The sequence below is a fragment of the Budorcas taxicolor genome, chromosome 20 (genome assembly GCF_023091745.1).
Source record: "Budorcas taxicolor isolate Tak-1 chromosome 20, Takin1.1, whole genome shotgun sequence".
NCBI classification, from domain to species: Eukaryota; Metazoa; Chordata; class Mammalia; order Artiodactyla; family Bovidae; genus Budorcas; species Budorcas taxicolor.
In genome coordinates this window covers 26,610,768-26,632,200 of record NC_068929.1, presented here as the reverse complement: position 1 = coordinate 26,632,200, position 21,433 = coordinate 26,610,768, and the positions used below count along the sequence as shown (strand labels likewise).

The 21,433-nt window shown below is 41.3% G+C and overlaps 1 protein-coding gene across 1 annotated transcript in view; it reads right to left on the bottom strand.

The window, feature by feature from the left end:
* ANKRD55 (ankyrin repeat domain 55) overlaps window positions 1–21,433 on the bottom strand; it is a 110,168-nt gene that overhangs the window by 17,268 nt on the left and 71,467 nt on the right. Inside the window, exons 7-8 of the mRNA XM_052659276.1 lie at window positions 13,894–14,078; window positions 3,832–3,999 (exon numbers count right to left, since the gene is read on the bottom strand). Of these exons, the coding sequence (XP_052515236.1) occupies window positions 3,832–3,999; window positions 13,894–14,078 (353 nt within the window). The remainder of the gene's footprint in view (window positions 1–3,831; window positions 4,000–13,893; window positions 14,079–21,433) is intronic.

Genomic DNA, 21,433 nt, shown 5'->3' with positions numbered 1-21,433 from the left:
GATGGATGTTTTGAGGTAAAACATTTGTGGGATTGTTTGAGCTGAACTAGATACTTTTTTCCCCCATGAAACATCATTTCAATGGCTTCTAGGCAAGCTATGGTTATTTGGAGTTGGGCATTTGATTTTTCAAAAATGAACAGAGTGAGTCTGTCATTTCAAGGTAAACAATTGACAGTATTATTGCCAATGACAAAAATCCAGCTTTCATGCAAAAATTAGAAATTTTGGAAAATTTGTATGCATACTTTGAGCTTGATAGCTTCCTGATACATAAAACCTTTTCTGATGAGATCAGTGGTGACATTAATAAATGTGATTTTTTTCTAATGTTGTAAAATGAAATGTATTATTTAATGGAAGATCTTCCATAATTAAGCACACCAATGTTTTTCAAATGATCAATGCAAGATATAAAATCATGCATATGTATAAGACACATTTAAGGTGCTAGAGAGATGAATGGATTTTAATGTAACAGAATTCGAAAAGTTCACTGATAAGGTGACAAAGTCCACACTGCAACTGATCTTTGGGAAACTATTAGATTGGTACAAAAATAATTGTGGCTTCGGACCATAAATTTTAAGTGATTATAACTAGGCTCAAACCCATATTTAGTATTCAAAATAAGAACCATTATAATCAACACATTTTTGCCAATGAGGTAGAAGTTTGTTTATTCCTGTAGTGAAAAAATCCATGCTTTGGGATTCGATGAACTGTTGGAAAGCATCTTCTGCCTCCTGCTGGCTGTGGAAGCATTTCCCCTATAAAAAGGGAACTCTCTTACACTGTTGGTGGGAATGCAAACTAGTACAGCCACTATGGAGAACAGTGTGGAGATTCCTTAAAAAACTGGAAATAGAACTGCCATACGACCCAGCAATCCCACTGCTGGGCATACACACCGAGGAAACGAGAATTGAAAGAGACACGTGTACCCCAATGTTCATCGCAGCACTGTTTATAATAGCCAGTACTTGGAAACAACCTAGATGTCCATCAGCGGATGAATGGATAAGAAAGCTGTGGTTCATATACACAATGGAGTATTACTCAGCCATTAAAAAGAATACATTTGAATCCGTTCTAATGAGGTGGATGAAACTGGAGCCTATTATACAGAGTGAAGTAAGCCAGAAAGAAAAACACCAATATAGTATACTAACACATATATATGGAATTTAGAAACATGGTAATGATAACCCTGTATGCGAGACAGCAAAAGAGACACAGATGTTTAGAACAGACTTTTGGACTGTGAGGGAGAGGGAGAGGGTGGGATGATTTGGGAGAATGGCATTGAAACATGTATACTATCATGTAAGAAATGAATCACCAGTCTAGGTTTGATGCAGGATACAGGATGCTTGGGGCTGGTGCACGGGGATGATCCAGAGAGATGATATGGGGTGGGAGGTGGGAGGGGGTTCAGGATTGGGAACTCATGTACACCCGTGGCTGATTCATGTCAATGTATGGCAAAACCAATACAGTATTGTTAAGCAAAATAAAGTAAAAAAAAAAAGTTGTTGAGATGCTTGAAGTCGTAGTCAGTTGGCAAGAGGTCGGGTGAATACTGCAGATGAGGCTAAACTTTGTAGCCCAATTCATTCAACTTTTGAAGCAGTGGTTGTGTGACATGTGGTCGGGCATTGTCATAGAGAAAAACAAGGCTCTTTCTGTTGATCAGTGTTGGCTGCAGGCATTGCAGTTTTCAGTGAATCTCATTGATTTCCTAAGCGTACATCTCAGATGTAATGGTTTTGTTGGGATTCAGAAAGCTGTCGCGGATCACTCGAGCAGCAGACCACCAAACAGTGACCATGACCTTTTTTCAGTGCACCTTTGGCTTTGGGAAGTGCTTTGGGGCTTCTTCTTGGTCCACCCACTGAGCTGGTCATCACTGGTTATCGTCTGAAGTTCACTTTTTTTGCATGCCATAATCTGATCAAGAAATAGTTTCTTGTTGCATAGAATAAGAGAAGATGATGTTTCAAGATGACAATTTTTTTTTTAAATTTCTGGTCAGCTCATGAGGCATCCACTTATTGAGCTTTTTCACCTTTCCAATTTGCTTCAAATGCCAAATAGCCGTAGAATGGTCAATACTGAAGTCTTTGGAAACTTCTCATGTAGTTGTAAGAGGATCAGTTTTGATGATGGCTCTCAGTTGCTCATTGTCAACTTCTGATGGTCGACCACTGTGTTCCTTGTCTTCAAGGCTCTCATCTCCTTTGCAAAACTTCTTGAACCACCACTGCACTATACATTCATTAGCTGTTCCTAGCCCAAATGTGTTGTTGATGTTGCAGTTGTTTCTGCTTCTTTGCAACCCATTTTTAACTCGAATAAAAAAATCATTCAAATTTGCTTTTTGCCTAACAACATTTCTATAGTCAAAATCGATATAAAAGAAACAGCAAATAATAAGTCATTAGGAAAAAGACATAAAGTGAGAAATGAACATTAAAATGTTGTATAACATAACCACATTTATTTAAGAATGTATCCCAATATCAAATGGCAAAGTTCAACAGTGTAAAACTGCAATTACTTTTGTACCAACCTGATACTACTTGTCAAGTTTTGGTGTAGCATCAGAGGAAAATTATCCATAGTTATCTGAAAAGTCTATTAAAATACACCTCCCATTTTTTACCTCTGTGTCTATGTGAGGCCAGATTATTTTCATACACTTCAGTCAAAACAGTCACGTTGCAATGGATTGAATGCAGAGCAGATGTGGGAATCCCGCTGTATTCTATTAAGCTTCTATAAGCTAACAAGGAGACTTGAAGAGTAAAGAAGAATAAAGCTGCTCTTTTCATTACACTTTTTCTGGTTGGTTTTGAAGAATAGTTTATTTTTAACTAAAAATATGGTATTAATCTTAACGTGTAATGGGTTACTATCACTTTAAGTTACTAAGTAAATATTTTATCAAAAGTGTCTCAGTTTTAGTTTCATGCCATAAATATTGATAGGTGTAACTCACATAAACAAAAGCTCTTTTGGATCCTCCATAATTTTTGAGTATAAATGGGTGCTGAGAACAAAGATTTGGAGAAATGCTGACTTAGGCAAAAGAGCAATTATTATATTGCCTAAATGGATATGGGAAGAGAGAAAACAGAAAGAAGAGATTAGAATTCAGTAAATGTTAGGCTGATACATTCAGGCTTACTACTACCATTTTGCTCCACAGATTCAAGGACATATCATTGTTAGGTAATGGTGTCAATTGAAAAAAAATGCACAACATGAGAATTGTGAGTCACTATTTATTTGGGGGAAAATGAGGACTATAGCCCAAGAGACAGCATTTCTGTTCACTTTGAGAAACTGCTCAGAGCGGTGAGCAGAGGTGGCTGGGAAGGTTTTGAAGGGGAAGTACATGCCATCAAGCACATAGTTTTGGCAGGCGCTTATTGCTAGTCATGAGGAACAGTCGTCACCATGAAAAATTTTTGTGCTTTTCTAGATATGAGGAGATGCAAGAATTGAGCTCATAACATTGGTTCCTGAAAACATCTAACTATCTAGAGACCTGTTCTGTCAGTTATTCCAGAGCACAGAGAGCTTCATTTCTGCTCTCCACCTTGAGCTCCTTTCAGTGGTGGGGCTGTTGAAAGTCAGCAGCTGCAGCAGCGCATGGTTTAATCCTTGTAGAGGTAGATGGCAAGTACCAATTCGTAGTTGGCAATGGCAAACACAGTTATTAAGTTATAGATCGTTTTGTGCTGGTTTTGGCAGTTTAGACAGTTGCATCCAATTTTATAAATCTTTGAGACGAAGGAAAAAATGAGTGCCTCCTGGTGCGCTCACCTGCTCTCTTGGGAGAGGAGCTTGACACAGTCGGTGTGGCCGCAGTACAGGGCATAGGCCAGGGGTGTGCTCTCATTGATGTCTCGCAGGTTGCTGTCCATTCCCAGCTCCAGCAGTGACTGCACACAGTCTGCTTTCCCTGCAGCTGCAGCCCAGTGCAGAGGTGTCCTGGGGGGCCACGGGGGACAGCACAAGTGTCTGAGTACATGAATGATACAGGTTACCTAGCTGACAGCAGCTCCCGCTCAAAGGTGGGTCCTGGCAGGACAGACTTGTTGCTACTTACAGTGTGGAAATGGTTGCACTAAATGGGGTTTCAGGGTGATGGTGTATGTGTGTAGAGGCCTCTCCTCTAATTCTGATACTCTGTGGCCTTTCCCCTTCTTTGGTCTTTCTGTGAATTTCCTCAAAAAGGAAGTAGTGGGTCAAAGGGTATGAACAATTTGAAGGCTCTTTATACATAGTGCCAGGATTGCCTTCCAAGAAAACTGACTCAGTTTTTTCCTACTACCAGCTGTGTCCCTACTCCTTCCTAATATGAAGTGTTATCAACATCTTTAAAGATCTTTGCCAACTCGATAGGCAAAATTAGTACTTCAGTGTTGTTGAATCTGCATTTCTTTAAATAACATGAGGAAGAACCTTTGAAATACATGTTTATTTGACATTTTAGTTTCTTCATTGAAATGACCCTTAATGCCTTATATCCATTTTTCTATGAGGTTGTTAGCTTTTCTTACTAACTCATATAAGCTTTTAAAATATTTAAGGTATTGGGTTTTTTCTAGTTAGGTTTATGAAAATATTTCCTCTAATTTGTTACTTAGCTTTTAATTTTTTTTAGTGGCTTTCCATAAAAATTTTAAGAAATTACCACATTTATTTACCTCTTCATTTTTTATTTGTTTCATGATTTTACGTTTTAGAAAGTTCTTCATTAGCCAGAAGGTAGATACATACTCACCAGTGTTTAAACCTTTGATAAGTGGCAAAACCATCATTTTCTTAAAAAAAAAAAAAGCCAGAGACTGGGAGAAAATATTTGCAAATTACACATCCAACAAAGAGAGTATGTAAAGTATTTAAAAACTGAACAATAAAAAATATATATACAAATCGATTTTAAAAACTAGCAAAAGATTGAACACTTTATCAAAGAAAGTGTATAAATTGGTAAACAAGCACACGAAAAGATGCTCAGTAACATTTTTCATTCAGAGAAATGCAAATTAAAACTACATGAGGTATCACTACATACTGATTTAAATGGCTAAATTTTTTTAAAAAAGGATTTATATATATGTATAACTGAGTCACTTTGCTATATAGCAGAGATGGACGCAACATTGTAAATCAACTATACTTCAATGAAAAAAAAAAAGTTAAAAAAAACAAACAACCTGGCAATACATGTATGGATGAAGATTCAGGGCAACTTGAACTTTTATACATTTTTTAGAAGCAGCCACACCAGAAAATAGTTTGTCAGTTCCTTCTAAAGTTAAGCATACTTACCATACGGCCAAGCAATCTCATGTCTATATCTATAACTAGAGAAATGAAAACTTATGTTTACACAAAAACTTATACACAAATGTTTATAGCTGTACTGTCTGTAATCATCCAAAAGTATAAACAACCCAATGTTCTTCAATGGGTGGATGGACAAACTATAATTTATCCACAAAATGGAATACTACTCAGCAGTAAAAAGAATAGCCTACTGCTATATGGAACATAGATGAATCTCAAGTGCATTCTACCAGGTGAAATAAACCAATCTCAAAAGATTACATATTGTATATTTCCATTTGCATGACATTCTGGAAAAGGCAAAACCCAAGAGAGAGAACTAATCCATGGCTGCCAGAGCTTGAAGATGGGGGAAGCCTTGACTATAAAAGGACAACCTGAGTCGGTGTTGGAATTGATGGCATTGTTTTGGATCTGCCTTGTGGTGATGGCATGAATGTGTTAAAATTCATAGAACTATACATCCCAAAAAAGTAGTTTACTAATGTAAATAAATAGGAAACCAATATTTTTTTCTAGATTTATTTGTATTTAAACAAAACTGCACGTGTATCTGAATGTGTATTCTGATATGTATGGTGAGATGTGCAACCAATCTGACCATTTTTCCAGTTATATAGCCAGCTTTTCTCAATACCGTTTATTAATGCAGTGTGATCAAATTTTAAGATCCTGAACTGTACACATACTTTTCTACCCATCCCCTTTCCTCCATACAAAGATATGGTTGACTTTATGCTCAACTTTAAGGGAGGGATATAGCAGGGTAGATAAGAGAAATAGTCAGTGTCTTTCTGTTTCCAAAAGCCAAGCCCAGAACTGAGAGCAGATGTGGAGCAAAACAGTTCCCCAGCTGTAGAAAGAACTATCAAGGCAAATGGGACAAGAAGGTGATAAGAGCATAAAGGACATTTGGACTCAAGAACAAAGGGGACCTGAACCTTGCTTCTTTGGCAGAGATGCTGGGAAGTAGGTGGTTGGGGGTATCTGTGTGGTGTGTCTGGACAGTGGGACCCTCGGGGGCTAAAGAAGGGAATGGTGACAGATACATTTCTGTGAATGGGGTTTCCCAGGAAGAGAAGGGCTATTCTTCCTGTCAGTCAGTCCAGGAGAGGATCAATCCTGGGGCAGGAAAAGAAGGCATGGGAGGCCTCTCCTTGGTTTCATTCTGGGGCTTGACCCCTGGCAGATGACCACCCCTGAAGAGCCAAGAGATCTCTCAGACATGGAGGCAGTCTAGGGGCCAGACAGAGAAGGACTCAGTTGGGTCTATCTGTGAAGGGGCTCAGGACTTAGTATTGGGAGAGTAGCCATGTCCACAGTATGACCAGAGTCCCCATGGGTAGACTGTGTCCTGTGTCAATCAAGCATCCTCCTCATGTTATGATATGGACAGCAATTTGAGGACACTTAATATAGGATCATATATTTCTTCAACATAGTCATCAATTGCACTGCTTATTTGAGCTTGTACAAGATATGATTCATTCTATTCTATTTGAGAGGTCTCCAGACAATATTTATTATGAAACAAGATAAGGCACCAGCCATATTATACCCTCCTGATTAGAGAATATATTGCCAATAAATTCAGTAGATGGAGGGTTGAACATCAATGCAGTCAGGTTTATCAACACGTGACAATTCTCTTTGGCATATTGTGAAATACTTCTTTATGACAATTGCGGAGTGACTGTACTAATGGTCCCATAACTTCATGGCAAATAGATGGGGAAACAATATAAACAGTGAAAGACTTTCTTTTTGGGGGCTCCAAAATCACTGCAGATGGTGACTGCAGTCATGAAATTAAAAGATGCTTTCTCCTTGGAAGAAAAACTATCACCAACCTAGACAGCATATTAAAAAGCAGAGACATTACTTTGCCAACAAAGGTCCATCTAGTCAAAGTTATGGTTTTTCCAGTAGTCATGTATGGATGTGAGAGCTGGACTATGAAGAAAGCTGAGCACCAAAGAATTGGTGCTTTTGAACTGTGGTGTTGCAGAAGACTCTTGAGAGTCCCTTGGACTGCAAGGAAATCCAACCAGTCCATCCTAAAGGAAATCAGTCCTGAATATCCATTGGAAGGACTAATGCTGAAGCTGAAACTCCAATACTTTGGCTACCTGATGAGAAGAACGGATTCATTGAAAAAGACCCTATTGCTGGGAAAGATTGAAGGCAGGAGGAGAAGGGGATGATAGAGGATGAGATGGTTGGATGGTATCATTGAGTCTATGGACATGAGTTTGAGCAAGCTCTGGGAGTTGGTGATGGATAGGGAAGGCTGGCCTGCTGCAGTCCATGGGGTTGCAAACGGACATGACTGAGTGACTGAACTGAATTGAAGAGTGATTATATTAATTTCTCTTGAGGCAGGAGGTAGATGGTCCCCAGGGTAAAGTTTAGAGATTCATTCCCTGTGGACAGAAACTGCAAACTATCAATAGCAGGACAACCGAGAGAGGAGGCTGGGCCCTGCCCACACAGAAGATAAGAGCCCACATATTTCTCACTTTTTGAAGTCAGGAGACCTCCTAACTGCACATACAAAGAAAGGCTTCTTGGAGGTCAAAACGAGAGTGATGCTGATGCCACCCACCCATAGACCTCTTTCATCTTGGCTAAGAGATGTGTGTGCACACATGGGAGAATCCTGAGATATAACAGATATGAACTCTGAACCAGGCAAATTAAAATGATTGGCCAAGGAAACCTGGAGGAAATGCCCCATATAAGTAACTTAAACTGCCGTGAGGGTGCAATTCTTTCTCTGAGTCTGCCTGTGTGTCTATCCACATATACTGTACTCTTTTTCCTCCTAATAAATACTTTACCTATTTCATTACTTTCTATCTTTGTGGGAATTATTTTTCTGCATGTTGAAGGGCCAGAGCCTTGTCCCTGATCTTTGGTCTAGTGGCTAGGATTCAGCTCTCTCACTGCTGCAACCCGACCTCAATCTCTAGCCAGGAATTGAAGCCCTGCTTCACGTGAGGCAGGCTGAGGCACCCTGAGATCATTCTGAACATCAGCATGGAAAAAGAGGTCCAGAAGGACACAGGGAAAAAATTATTTTGCAGAAACAAGAGAAGCATAGATAACTTCTAACTAATACACATAGAGCCTTTGTGGGCAATATGTAGTATCCAGTTTCAAGTTATGTAAGCTGTAGTCCCTTTCTTATCTCTAAGCTTCAGGAGAGTCTTCAAACATAGCAGATTGGACTCAGTTATCACAGTGAGGAGCTGGAGAACCAGGGCCCATGATTCAGAAGAAATTCATCAGAGACAAGCAGTGGGCTGATAAGGCAGTCTCTGAATGACAGGAGATGATAGGTATAAGAATGCAGTATTGGTAAGGTGTCAGAAGCCAAGGAACCACTTATTGCACATGCAAACATTCCCTAGATAATTCCCAGAAGTATGTAAGGAGGAGAGTTTGATTAAAGACTCTCCTTCCTGAAGATAAATGACTTGGGTGCTAAAGGAAAGCATGACTTCATAGACTGATGAAATTTGGGCCCTTTAAGCTATACAAGCTATTTATGAGTTGTGTGTTCTGTACCATCAATCTTAGGCTAGCACCAAAATGTTTTAAAATGTCATAGATTTATGATGTGTTTTAATAATCTAGGAGGACAAGTTCCCTCATATTTTCCCTCATCCTCTTTTTTTATTTTTAAAAATCATTGCCTTATTTTTCTTCCCTTTTCTCAAAAACTTTCTATCTGGATAAAAAAAGAAGGGAAGTGAAGCCACAATTGTTGCAAATGCTTCAATACTTAAACCTATGAAAACTTTAAAAAATTCTCTACTAACACAAATAATAAACATAAGCTTAACTAAAATACTAACACAAGCTTACGTGTCAATGTGAAGGTAGAGCTATACAATGCAGGATGCAGAAACTGAAACAAAATGAAGAGCAGGATGAGCTGAGCTCTGGAGCAGAAACTAGACCCTTCTTGAGATTTTACTTCACTTTGAACCCTTGTAGGGCCCAATCTTTTGCACTTTCTTACTCCCTTTGGATATACTTTCTTCCCTGAGACTGGGGAACTAAATTTTCTCTCCTAAGCATGGGAGAAATATCAATAACCACAGATAAGCAGATGACACCACCGTTATGGCAGAAAGTGAAGAAGAACTAAAGAGCCTCTTGATGAAAGTGAAAGAGGAGAGTGAAAAAGTTGGCTTAAAACTCAACGTTCAGAAAACTAAGATCACGCCATCTGGTCCCATCACTTCAGGGCAAATTGATAGGGAAACAGGGGAAACAATGGCTGACTTTATTTTTGGGGGGCTCCAAAATGACTGCAGATGGTGACTGCAGCCATGAAATTAAAAGATGCTTACTCCTTGGAAGGACAGTTATGACCAACCTAAACAGCATATTTTAGGTCTGTACAGGAGACAGGGATCAAGACCACTCCCATGGAAAAGAAATGCAAAAAAGAAAAATGGCTGCCTGGGGAGGCCTTACAAATATCTGTGAAAAGAAGAGAAAGGAAAAGCAAAGGAGAAAAGGAAATATACAAGCATCTGAATGCAGAGTTCCAAAGAATAGCAAGAAGAGATAAGGAAGCCTTCTTCAGGGATCAATGCAAAGAAATAGAGGAAAACAACAGAATGGGAAAGACTAGAGATCTCTTCAAGAAAATTAGAGATACCAAAGGAACATTTCATGCAAAGATGGGCTCGATAAAGGACAGAAATGGTATGGACCCAACAGAAGCAGAAGATATTAAGAACAGGTGGCAAGAATACACAGAAGAACTGTACAAAACAGATCTTCACAACCAAGATAATCATGATGGTGTGATCACTCATCCAGAGCCAGACATCCTGGAATGTGAAGTCAAGTGGGCCTTAGGAAGCATTACTACAAACAAAGTTAGTGGAGGTGATGGAATTGCAGTGGAGCTATTTCAAATCCTGAAAGATGATGCTGTGAAAGTGCTGCACTCAATATGCCAGCAAATTGGGAAAACTCAGCAGTGGCCACAGGACTGGAAAAGGTCAGTTTTCATTTCAATCCCAAAGAAAGGCAATGCCAAAGAATGCTCAAACTACTGCACCATTGCACTCATCTCACATGCTAGTAAAATAATGCTCAAAATTCTCCAAGCCAGGCTTCAGCAATACGTGAACTGTGAACTTCCAGATGTTCAAGCTGGTTTTAGAAAAGGCAGAGGAACCAGAGATCAAATTGCCAACATCCACTGGATCATCGAAAAAGCAAGAGAGTTCCAGAAAAACATCTATTTCTGCTTTATTGACTATGCCAAAGCCTTTGACTGTGTGGATCACAATAAACTGTGGAAAATTCTGAAAGAGATGGGAATACCAGACCACCTCACCTGCCTCTTGAGAAATCTGTATGCACGTCAGGAAGCAACAGTTAGAACTGGACGTGGAACAACAGACTGGTTCCAAATAGGAAAAGGAGTATGTCAAGGCTGTATATTGTCACCCTGCTTATTTAACTTCTATGCAGAGTACATCATGAGAAACGCTGGACTGGAAGAAACACAAGCTGGAATCAAGATTGCCGGGAGAAATATCAATCACCTCAGATATGCAGATGACACCACCCTTATGGCAGAAAGTGAAGAGGAACTAAAAAGCCTCTTGATGAAAGTGAAAGAGGAGAGTGAAAAAGTTAGCTTAAAGCTCAACATTCAGAAAACGAAGATCATGGCATCTGGTCCCATCACTTCATGGGAAATAGATGGGGAAACAGTGGAAACAGTGTCAGACTTCATTTTTTTGGGCTCCAAAATCCCTGCAGATGGTGACTGCAGCCATGAAATTAAAAGACGCTTATCCTTGGAAGAAAAGTTCTGACCAACCTAGATAGCATGTTGAAAAGCAGAGACATTACTTTGCCGACTAAGGTCTGTCTAGTCAAAGCTATGGTTTTACCTGTGGTCATGTATGGATGTGAGAGTTGGACTGTGAAGAAAGCTGAGCGCTGAAGAATTGATACTTTTGAACTGTGGTGTTGGAGAAGACTCTTGAGAGTCCCTTGGACTGCTAGGAGGTCCAACCAGTCCATCCTAAAGGAGATCAGTCCTGGGTGTTCGTTGGAAGGACTGATGTTGAAGCTCAAACTCCAATACTTTGGCCACCTGATTCAAAGAGCTGACTCATTTGAAAAGACCCTCATGCTGGGAATGATTGAGGGCAAGTGGAGAAGGGGTGACAGAGGATGAGATGGTTGGATGGCATCACCAACTCAATGGACATGAGTTTGAGTAAACTCTGGGAGTTGGCAATGGACAGGGAGGCTTGCCATGCTGTGGTCCATGAGGTCACAAAGAGTCAGACACAACTGAGCGACTAAACTGAACTGAACTGAAGCATGTGATAATTCAAGTGGGAAATACTGTGTTAGAGCTGCTTCTAGAAGTATTTTTAAGTAGGCAAACTTTTTTTCTAGCCCTCTTTTCCTAAATGTGTTCCTTAAAAATGTATATATATTTCTACTTTTATTTATTTGGCCACATAGCATGTATTCCTTGATCAAAGTTCAACCACCCATCCCCTGCATTGGAAACAAAGCATCCTAACCACTGGACCAATCAGCCCTGGGATTTCTTTGGAAGGAATGATGCTAAAGGTGAAACTCCAGTCCTTTGGCCGCCTCATGCGAAGAGTTGACTCATTGGAAAAGACTCTGATGCTGGGAGGGATTGGGGGCAGGAGGAGAAGGGAACCACACAGGATGAGATGGCTGGATGGCATCACTGACTCAATGAACGTGAGTCTGAGTGAACTCTGGGAGTTGGTGATGGACAGGGAGGCCTGGTGTGCTGCGATTCATGGGGTCACAAAGAGTTGGACACGACTGAGCGACTGAACTGAACTGATCCACTGGACCACCAGGGAAGTCCCCCTACAGGAGTTCTTTTCTTCTCTTTTTGGATCATTCACCTTTTCTCTTCATGTAACAAAATCCTTCTACTTTTGTACCTGCTCAAGTTCAATATCTACTCTTCAGAAAAGGTCTACTTTCAATAATTTACATATTAATTTTAATTAAAGTCATCCTGTTAACTGTCTCCAGCTTCTGAGACTTACATGGAACCCAAAATTTCTCTCCTGTATTAGAAGGGTTTCAGGTATCAGGAAGTAGTAGGAAGTGCTTCTTGGGGAATCTAAAATCATGGAAGTAGGTGGCTAAATTTGCACTTCAATAGAAAAAGGTTAAAAAAAAGCTATATATAATGTACAAGCCTTATACTTGTTTTCAACAGTCTTATTTGTTTTTATATTATTCTTATATTTTCATTGAGTCTATGCCTAACTACAGCAAAGGTTAGATAAGGATTGTAATTGAAAAATTCTAATAGTTGATTATGGACGAAGGGCCAGTAGGTGAAAAACTCTACATTTAAAAGACAAGGGTACAAGTTTTCTTTGAGTTACACAAGGCTGTGATCCATGTGATCATTTTGGTTAGTTTTCTGTGGTTGGGTTTTCATTTTGGAGGCCATGGGATTGTAGTTCTCACTTCTTCTGTCAGCATATTAAAAAGCAAAGACATCATTTTGCCGACAAAGGTCTGTCTAGTCAAAGCTGTGGTTTTTCCCGTAGTCATGTATAGATGTGAGAGTTGGACCATCAAGAAGTCTGAGCACCAAAGAATTGATGCTTTCCAACTGTGGTGCTGGAAAAGACTCTTGAGAGTCCCTTGGACAGAAAGGAGATCAAACCAGATACTCCTAAAGGAAATTAACCCTGAATACAAGGTGGAAGGACTGATGCTGAGGCTGAAGCTCTAACACTGGCCACCAGATGAGGAGCCGACTCAGTGGAAAGACCATGATGCTGGGATAAATTGAGGGCAGGAAGAGAAGAGGACAATAGAGGATGAGATGGCTGAATGGCATCACCAACACAATGGATATGAATTTGAGAAAACTGTGGGAAATAGTGAAGGACAGAGAAGTCTGGCATGCTGAAGTCCATGGGGTCGCAAAGAGTTGGACTCAGATTCAATAACAAGTTTTCACTTAGTTGCTAATTACCTCTTAGGCAAGTCTCTTCATCTTTCTCGACTCAGCTTCCTTTTCTATGTAAATACATCTTTAATGACTAAAGAAAACCAAAACAGAACCCTGATAAGGTCACGTCTAGTTCTGAACACAAACCCTCTATTGTGCTCTTCTCTGGATAACAAGAGCTTGTTGATTTTATGACATAATCCAGGAACGAAGGAAAAAAATAAGACTTACTGTTAAGAACAAAAAGTGCATATAGCAGGAAGCTGATATACAGAAAGCCTTCTGAGAACAGTTCGCAAAAAGTGGAAAGTTTGACAATACAGTCACAGCGTTTCTCTTCATAACAATGGTTTTTCCTGTCCTGACTAATATAGGGCAGTTTTTATTGTCACAATCCCAGGTATAAATATTAATATTACTGGCAGTAAGGATATAGTCATATAAGATAACTCCTTAAACATCTTCTTTGTTTTGAGATTAAAATTTGGAAAAGGTGACAGAGTGGCCACAGATACCTGTCGTCCACATCCAGAGCCTGCAGATTGCACTCAGGGACTCTTGCCAGCTCATTGATGATGTCGCAGAAACCCGCTGCTGCGGCGATGTGCACGCATGTCTTGCCACTCTCATCATCGTAGTTGATTATGGACGGACCCTGGTGATGGCTCAGAATGATGGAACACAGCATTCTATTTCCACTCTGGAAAAACAGAGTCAAAAAAAGCTCATTATGTATAATCCAGTGCTCTTCCCTGTCTATGCAAATTAAGATAAAAATTCAAAATAAAAAAAAAATTCAAAATTAACGCACACAAAAATAAAATGCACTTTATCAAATCCACCAACAAATTTCCACTTGTCTCAAGTCCCAGCAGGGATTTTTGTCTCCCGTAAGAGCTAAATTGTCTTCCATAATTAGTGAACTAAGGAGGACTTAAGGCATGTGAGTGCTTAGTTGGGTATGACTCTTTGGATCCTATGGACTGTAGCCCACCAGGCTTCTCTGTCCATAGGATTCTCCAGGCAAGAATACTCAAGTAGGTTGCCGTTTCGTCTGCCAGGGGTCTTCCCCACTCAGGGATCGATCCAGTGTCTCCTGAGTCTCCTGCACTGGCAGGCAGATTCTTTACCGTTGATCACCTGGGAAGTCCAGGGAGGAAAGTCTACAAGCAATAAATGCTGGAGAGGGTGTGGAGAAAAGGGAACCCTCCTATACTGTTGGTGGGAATGCAAACTAGTACAGCCACTATGGAGAACAGTGTGGAGATTCCTTAAAAAACTGGAAATAGAACTGCCATACGACCCAGCAATCCCACTGCTGGGCATACACACCGAGGAAACGAGAATTGAAAGAGACACGTGTACCCCAATGTTCATCGCAGCACTGTTTATAATAGCCAGGACATGGAAACAACCTAGATGTCCATCAGCGGATGAATGGATAAGAAAGCTGTGGTACATATACACAATGGAGTATTACTCAGCCATTAAAAAGAATACATTTGAATCCGTTCTAATGAGGTGGATGAAACTGGAGCCTATTATACAGAGTGAAGTAAGCCAGAAAGAAAAACACCAATACAGTATACTAATGCATATATATGGAATTTAGAAAGATGGTAACAATAACCCTGTATGCAAGACAGCAAAAGAGACACAAATGTATAGAACAGTCTTTTGGACTCTGTGGGAAAGGGCGAGGGTGGGATGATTTGGGAGAATGGCATTGAAACATGTATATTATCATATGTGAAATGAATTGTCAGTCCACGTTCGATGCAGGATACAGGATGCTCGGGGCTGGTGCACTGGGATGACCCAGGGGGATGGGATGGGGAGGGAGGTGGGAGGGGGTTCAGGATGGGGAACACGTGTAGATCGTGGCAGATACATGTTGATGTATGGCAAAACCAATACAATATTATAAAGTAATTAACCTCCAATTAAAATAAATAAATTTATATTAAAATAAATAAATATGTATGTAATTGACTGACATCAGAGCTAGCATGATGGATGGGCCACCTAGATAATTTCCTCATTAAATATATGCATCTTGTTTCCTGCTCACTGTAGAGGTTGACCCCTGAGAAGCTGGCAGTTAATTTTAATATTAACAAAATGACAGTGATGAATACTGACTAGTGGCATAATGATGACCAAAATGATCTGGTAATAGTCAAATTGCCAGAAGTTGCATGTAATTTAGTTGTCAAAAGTCCTTTTTGAACAGAAGTGGGGCATAACATCCTGGAATGTGAAGTCAAGTGGGCCTTAGAAAGCATCACTACGAACAAAGCTAGTGGAGGTGATAGAATTCCAGTTGAGCTATTTCAAATCCTGAAAGATGATGCTGTGAAAGTGCTGCACTCAATATGCCAGCAAATTGGGAAAACTCAGCAGTGGCCACAGGACTGGAAAAGGTCAGTTTTCATTTCAATCCCAAAGAAAGGCAATGCCAAAGAATGCTCAAACTACCGCACCATTGCACTCATCTCACATGCTAGTAAAGTAATGCTCAAAATTCGCCAAGCCAGGCTTCAGTCATACATGAACCGTGAACATCCAGATGTTCAAGCTGGTTTTAGAAAAGGCAGAGGAACCAGTGATCAAATTGCCAACATCCGCTGGATCATGGAAAAGGCAAGAGAGTTCCAGAAAAACATCTATTTCTGCTTTATTGACTATGCCAAAGCCTTTGACTGTGTGGATCACAATAAACTGTGGAAAATTCTGAAAGAGATGGGAATACCAGACCACCTCACCTGCCTCTTGAGAAATCTGTATGCAGGTCAGGAAGCAACAGTTAGAACTGGACATGGAACAACAGACTGGTTCCAAATAGGAAAAGGAGTATGTCAAGGCTGTATATTGTCACCCTGCTTATTTAACTTCTATGCAGAGTACATCATGAGAAACGCTGGGCTGGAAGAAGCACAAGCTGGAATCAAGATTCCCGGGAGAAATATCAATAACCTCAGACATGCAGATGACACCACCCTTATGGCAGAAAGTGAAGAGGAACTCAAAAGCCTCTTGATGAAAGTGAAAGAGGAGAGTGAAAAAGTTGGCTTAAAGCTCAACATTCAGAAAACGAAGATCATGGCATCTGGTCCCATCACTTCATGGGAAATAGATAGGGAAACAGTGGAAACAGTGTCAGACTTGATTTTTTGGGCTCCAAAATCCCTGCAGATGGTGACTGCAGCCATGAAATTAAAAGATGCTTACTCCTTGGAAGAAAAGTTATGATCAACCTAGATAGCATATTCAAAAGCAGAGACATTACTTTGCTGACTAAGGTCCGTCTAGTCAAAGCTATGGTTTTTCCAGTAGTCATGTATGGATGTGAGAGTTGGACTGTGAAGAAGGCTGAGCTCCGAAGAATTGATGCTTTTGAACTGTGATGTTGGAGAAGACTCTTGAGAGTCCCTTGGACTGTAAGGAGATCCAACCAGTCCATTCTGAAGGAGATCAGCTCTGGGATTTCTTTGGAAGGAATGATGCTAAAGCTGAAACTCCAGTACTTTGGCCACCTCATGCGAAGAGTTGACTCATTGGAAAAGACTCTGATGCTGGGAGGGATGAGGGCAGGAGGAGAAGGGGATGACAGAGGATGAGATGGCTGGATGGCATCACTGACTCGATGGACATGAGTCTGAGTGAACTCCGGGAGTTGGTGATGGACAGGGAGGCCTGGCGAACTGCGATTCATGGGGTCACAAAGAGTCGGATCCGACTGAGGGACTGAACTGAACTGAACTGAACTGGGTCATAATTTAGTAGCTAATCAATAAAGAAGTAAAACAAGCATGAAAAGGAAAGAGCTTCAGGAAACCATTTAAATTGGATCCCTTTTTCTGTGTAGATGTATAAGTTTTTATCTTATCTTTGGAATGAGATTGCTGTCCATTGTTTTTAGCAACCTGTCCCAGCCTTAAAAGTCACCAGCTCTTCCTTGAGAGTGTCCTATATCTCTTTAGCTTGAATAAGTGAGTAAGTAAATATTGTGCATGTTATTTTTCACTGGACTGAAAAATACAAAAAAAGCACTACGTAAGCGCTTCTCAGGTGGCTCTAGTGGTGAAGAAACTGCTTGCCAATTCAGGAGATGCAGGAGACTAGGATTCAATCCCTGGGTCAGGAAGATCCTGAGCACGGCAACCCACTCCAATATTCTTGCCTGGAGAATCTTACGGACAAAGGAGCCTGGCAGGCCACATAGTCCATGGGATTGCAAAGAGTTGGACATGACTGAAGCAGCTTAGCATGCCTGCACTACATAAGCATTTGCAATTTAAGATAACAATAAATCCCCAAAGGCCAATAAAATAAAGTCATTCTGTCTCACACTGTGGAAAGTCTTATCTTTCAGCTTTCTACTGGTATCTGGGTAAAGATTATCAAACAGTCCAAATGACTCATCTGCATTTTCTCAATGAATCCACAGAGACCCTGAATCTCTAGGCGGCAGGTCTTATGGGTAGAATGGAGGTCCCTAGGAGGCATGAGGAGCAGTTTAAAGAAATGGGAGAGATAGGCTGTAGTTCTGGGGGCCAGGAGCCAGGTTACATGCCAGACTCAGGGTCCCTGGGCTGAAAGGGATTACTGAACTTTTTAAAAGCTGCAATTCTAATACACTCCAAATGCTGTTCAACAGCCATCTCATAATAAATTTTCCAAGTATGTAACATTTCTTTTGGCATTCTTCCCACTCGATTATTTGACCCAGGGTTGTGTTTTAGAACCTCTGAGTCAGTTTGCACAATTCTGTGGAACAGAACCCATTCATTTTGGCTTTTCCTCTTCCTTTCCCTCCCCTCTCCCTGTTTGCACCAAGAACTCTCTGGATATCCTATGACTCAGCATGGCTTCTCAGAGAACCACTACACAGTGAACCCTGGAGTGTTTGCCCCCTATACTGGGGACAGTGGCTGACACCAGTTCTGAAAGCTCTTGCAGGACCAAAGGTTGAGGGCAGCAAAACTCTCAACTTTGAGCCCCAGGAAGAGTGCTGACTGGGTTTAAAATGCTATACCATGGCCAGCTACATAATCTGTGGGGCCCAGGAAAAATGTGGAGCCCTCTGCTCACATGCCAGAGGAATGATGTGTTCCTTTCTTCTGTAGTATCTCTTTTGACCAGTCATGGAGATTTTTATTTGCTATTTAGTATCACACTTGGTCCCTGGAGGAGGGCATGGCAGCTCACTCCTGGGTTGCCTGGAGAATTCCATGGACACAAGAGCCTGGTGGGCTACAGTCCTTAGGGCTGCAGAGTGGAACAGGACTGAAGTGACTGAGCAGGCTCGCACATCACACTCCCTTGGGCTGGGCATTCTCACTGTGAGTGCAAGCCCTCCAAGTGGCTAGGGCTCCGGTTTGCCGTCCGGATCCTTCCTGAGTCTATCCCCAGAGCCCTGCCAGGGGACACATCCATAACGTAGTCCCTGCCGGCCACCTTTAGCCTTCCCTCCGACTCACCTTCCCCCTTACATCCTCTTCTCCCTCCGTCCTTCTTCTCACAATGACTTTTAAATAATTTGGATCAATGAGTTCAGTTCCATGGCATGCTTGTCATCAGAAGTTGCTACAGTGAACACATCTAAGCTTTCACGCCTGCTTTATCAGCTTTTCTAAGATTCTTTCACCTAATGTTACTTAAACGTATTTTGAGAGGTCTGACATATGTATATTTAAGACAATCAATCAAGAAGCCCCTCTCCCCTTTTAAGAAGCACGCTAGTGCTTCTTACCTAGAGAAGTGAAATAGAAGCAAAAAAGAGTGTCCACTCAATGAATTGATTTTGTTTACAGTTTCCTGAAAGAGCAAAGGAATTTGGCTTGCCAAATTGTTTTAAACAGCAAAACAGCCTGTCACGGGTTCTCCTCCTGTGTGGGATGGAGCATCAAGCACAGATGGAAAAAACAGAACCCACATCTTACACACTGTCTTCCTCTCTCCTTGCCTGACCCATGCAGGAGCCATTTTGGAAGCAGCCAGCTTAGGTGCAGGGTCGGGGTGGGCTGCAGTCTGGCACGTCTGAGTGGGCCCCTTCTGACTTCCTGAGCAGACAGTCCCAGTCAGCATTTCCCTTGAGAGCTGTACTCTTACATGGCTTTTCTGGATAAGAGAAATTTCACCCGCTTACCCCTTTTCTCCAAAATGCCTTTGTCCTGAATCTTTCAGACAATTCCTTTGTCTTCAAATCCAACCCTCATTTACATCCCCATTGTTTTTATAATAATATCCTCCCAAGAGTAACGGTGATAGTGATGTTTACCAAGTGAATGTTCTGTGCCCAGCACGGCCTGTTCTCACTTGTTTAATCCTGACAACAACTCCGTGGGTGTCAGGACTAAACAAGTGAGTACCATAAGGTAGGCACTCTTATCATCCTCATATTGGAGAGGAGAAATTGGAGGCACAGAGGGATTCTGTCTGTCAGTGAGTCGCTCGGTTGTGTCTGACTCTTTGCGACCCCATGGACTGTAGCCTTCCAGGCTCCTCTGCCCATGGGATTTCCCAGGCTAGAGTACTGGAATAGGTCACTGTTTCTTTCTCCAGGGCATCTTCCCAACCCAGGGATTGAACCCAGGTCTTCCGCATCACAGGCAGATTCATTGTCCAATGTCACAGCCATGACGTGGCAAGGCTGGGACTGACTGCAGAGCCCTGGCACTTCACTGTTACACTATTTTGTCTTCAGTTAAAGGAATGGTTTATTTATTTGATCCTGCATGTTCACATGGGAGGAATTAAAGTGAAAACTGCTGTTGGTATCAGCAACATCATTAGCAGTAACGTGTGTCTTACCAACTGAGACCTTTCCACATTTGGTGCTTTAAAAGCCTCTCTTAGGACGGTTGCCATGGTGCACCCTCACAAGAATTTGAGAGAGCCCTAGAGGGGTCCCTAGGGCTTCCCTGGTGGCTCAGGGGTAAAGAATCTGCCTGCAGTACAGGAGATGCAGGAGACGCGGGTTTGATCCCTGGGTCGAGAAGATCCCCTGGAGAAGGGCATGGCAACACACCCCAGCATTCTTGCCTGGGAAATCTCATGAACAGAGGAGCCTGGCAGGTTACAGTCCATGGGGTTTCGAAAGAGTTGGACACGACTAAACGACTAAACAACAACAACAAAGAGAGGTCCCTAGTTTGTGAATAGAGGCCCTGGCTCAGTGGTCTTCTTGGCAAACTCAGCTGAACATCCATCAGATAGAGTCTCCAGGCCTGGGAAGCCTCAGTCACAGACACCAGGAAGCACTAGGAGAGAAGAAATGGGTGTTGCCCACAAGGGTCCCTAGGAAAATTGGAGAGTGAGTTTCCATTTGGTGGGAATATTGTTCAACAGGGAAAGAATATTGTATAGATCTTATTATGGAGCTCTAGAATTCTGCATTGGGTGGCCAAATGAGATTGTGGGTTTATTTATTTTTCTTTTATTGTGTTGTTTTTATCTGGGGGTAATACATGAAATTGCCTTCATGTAACCTAAAGACTGCTGGGAACCACTGAGTCCTAGTCATTTTCTCTTTACACCTCATGAAGGAGAAGAATTCATAAGAAGCCTTGCCAAGAAGAAAGTTAGATTAAGGTACAGTAATTTTGTTATCAGAGACTGATAAAAACAAGATTTCAATATCCTTATTGTAGACCCTTTTTATTCCAGGTGACTTCCCAAGAGATCTTAGTGCAAGATTTAGGATTAGTTGTTTATTTGTTAACGTGTTGGAGAAATTAGTTCTATGGTGGGTTCTTCAGGAAGGGAACTCCAATCTCTGTCCTTCTCTTGGAAGTAGGGGTCTGTTTGTCACATGACAGTGACTGCACAAAGGAGATGAAAGGGTTTCAGGTCACGTGGCCCTTTTAAAGGGCTAGGTGGTTTTGTGCTGTGAGAAGAACACTGGCCCTTAAGTTCATCTGGAGCCAAATGTGTTAGACTGGAATGGAGTCAGAGGGGAAGACCTACTAGCTTGTGAACTAGTAGCTTGTGAACACACGAGAGTTGAGGGTTTGTGGCTGACTAGAAGAGAAGTGAAGTGAAAGTCGCTTA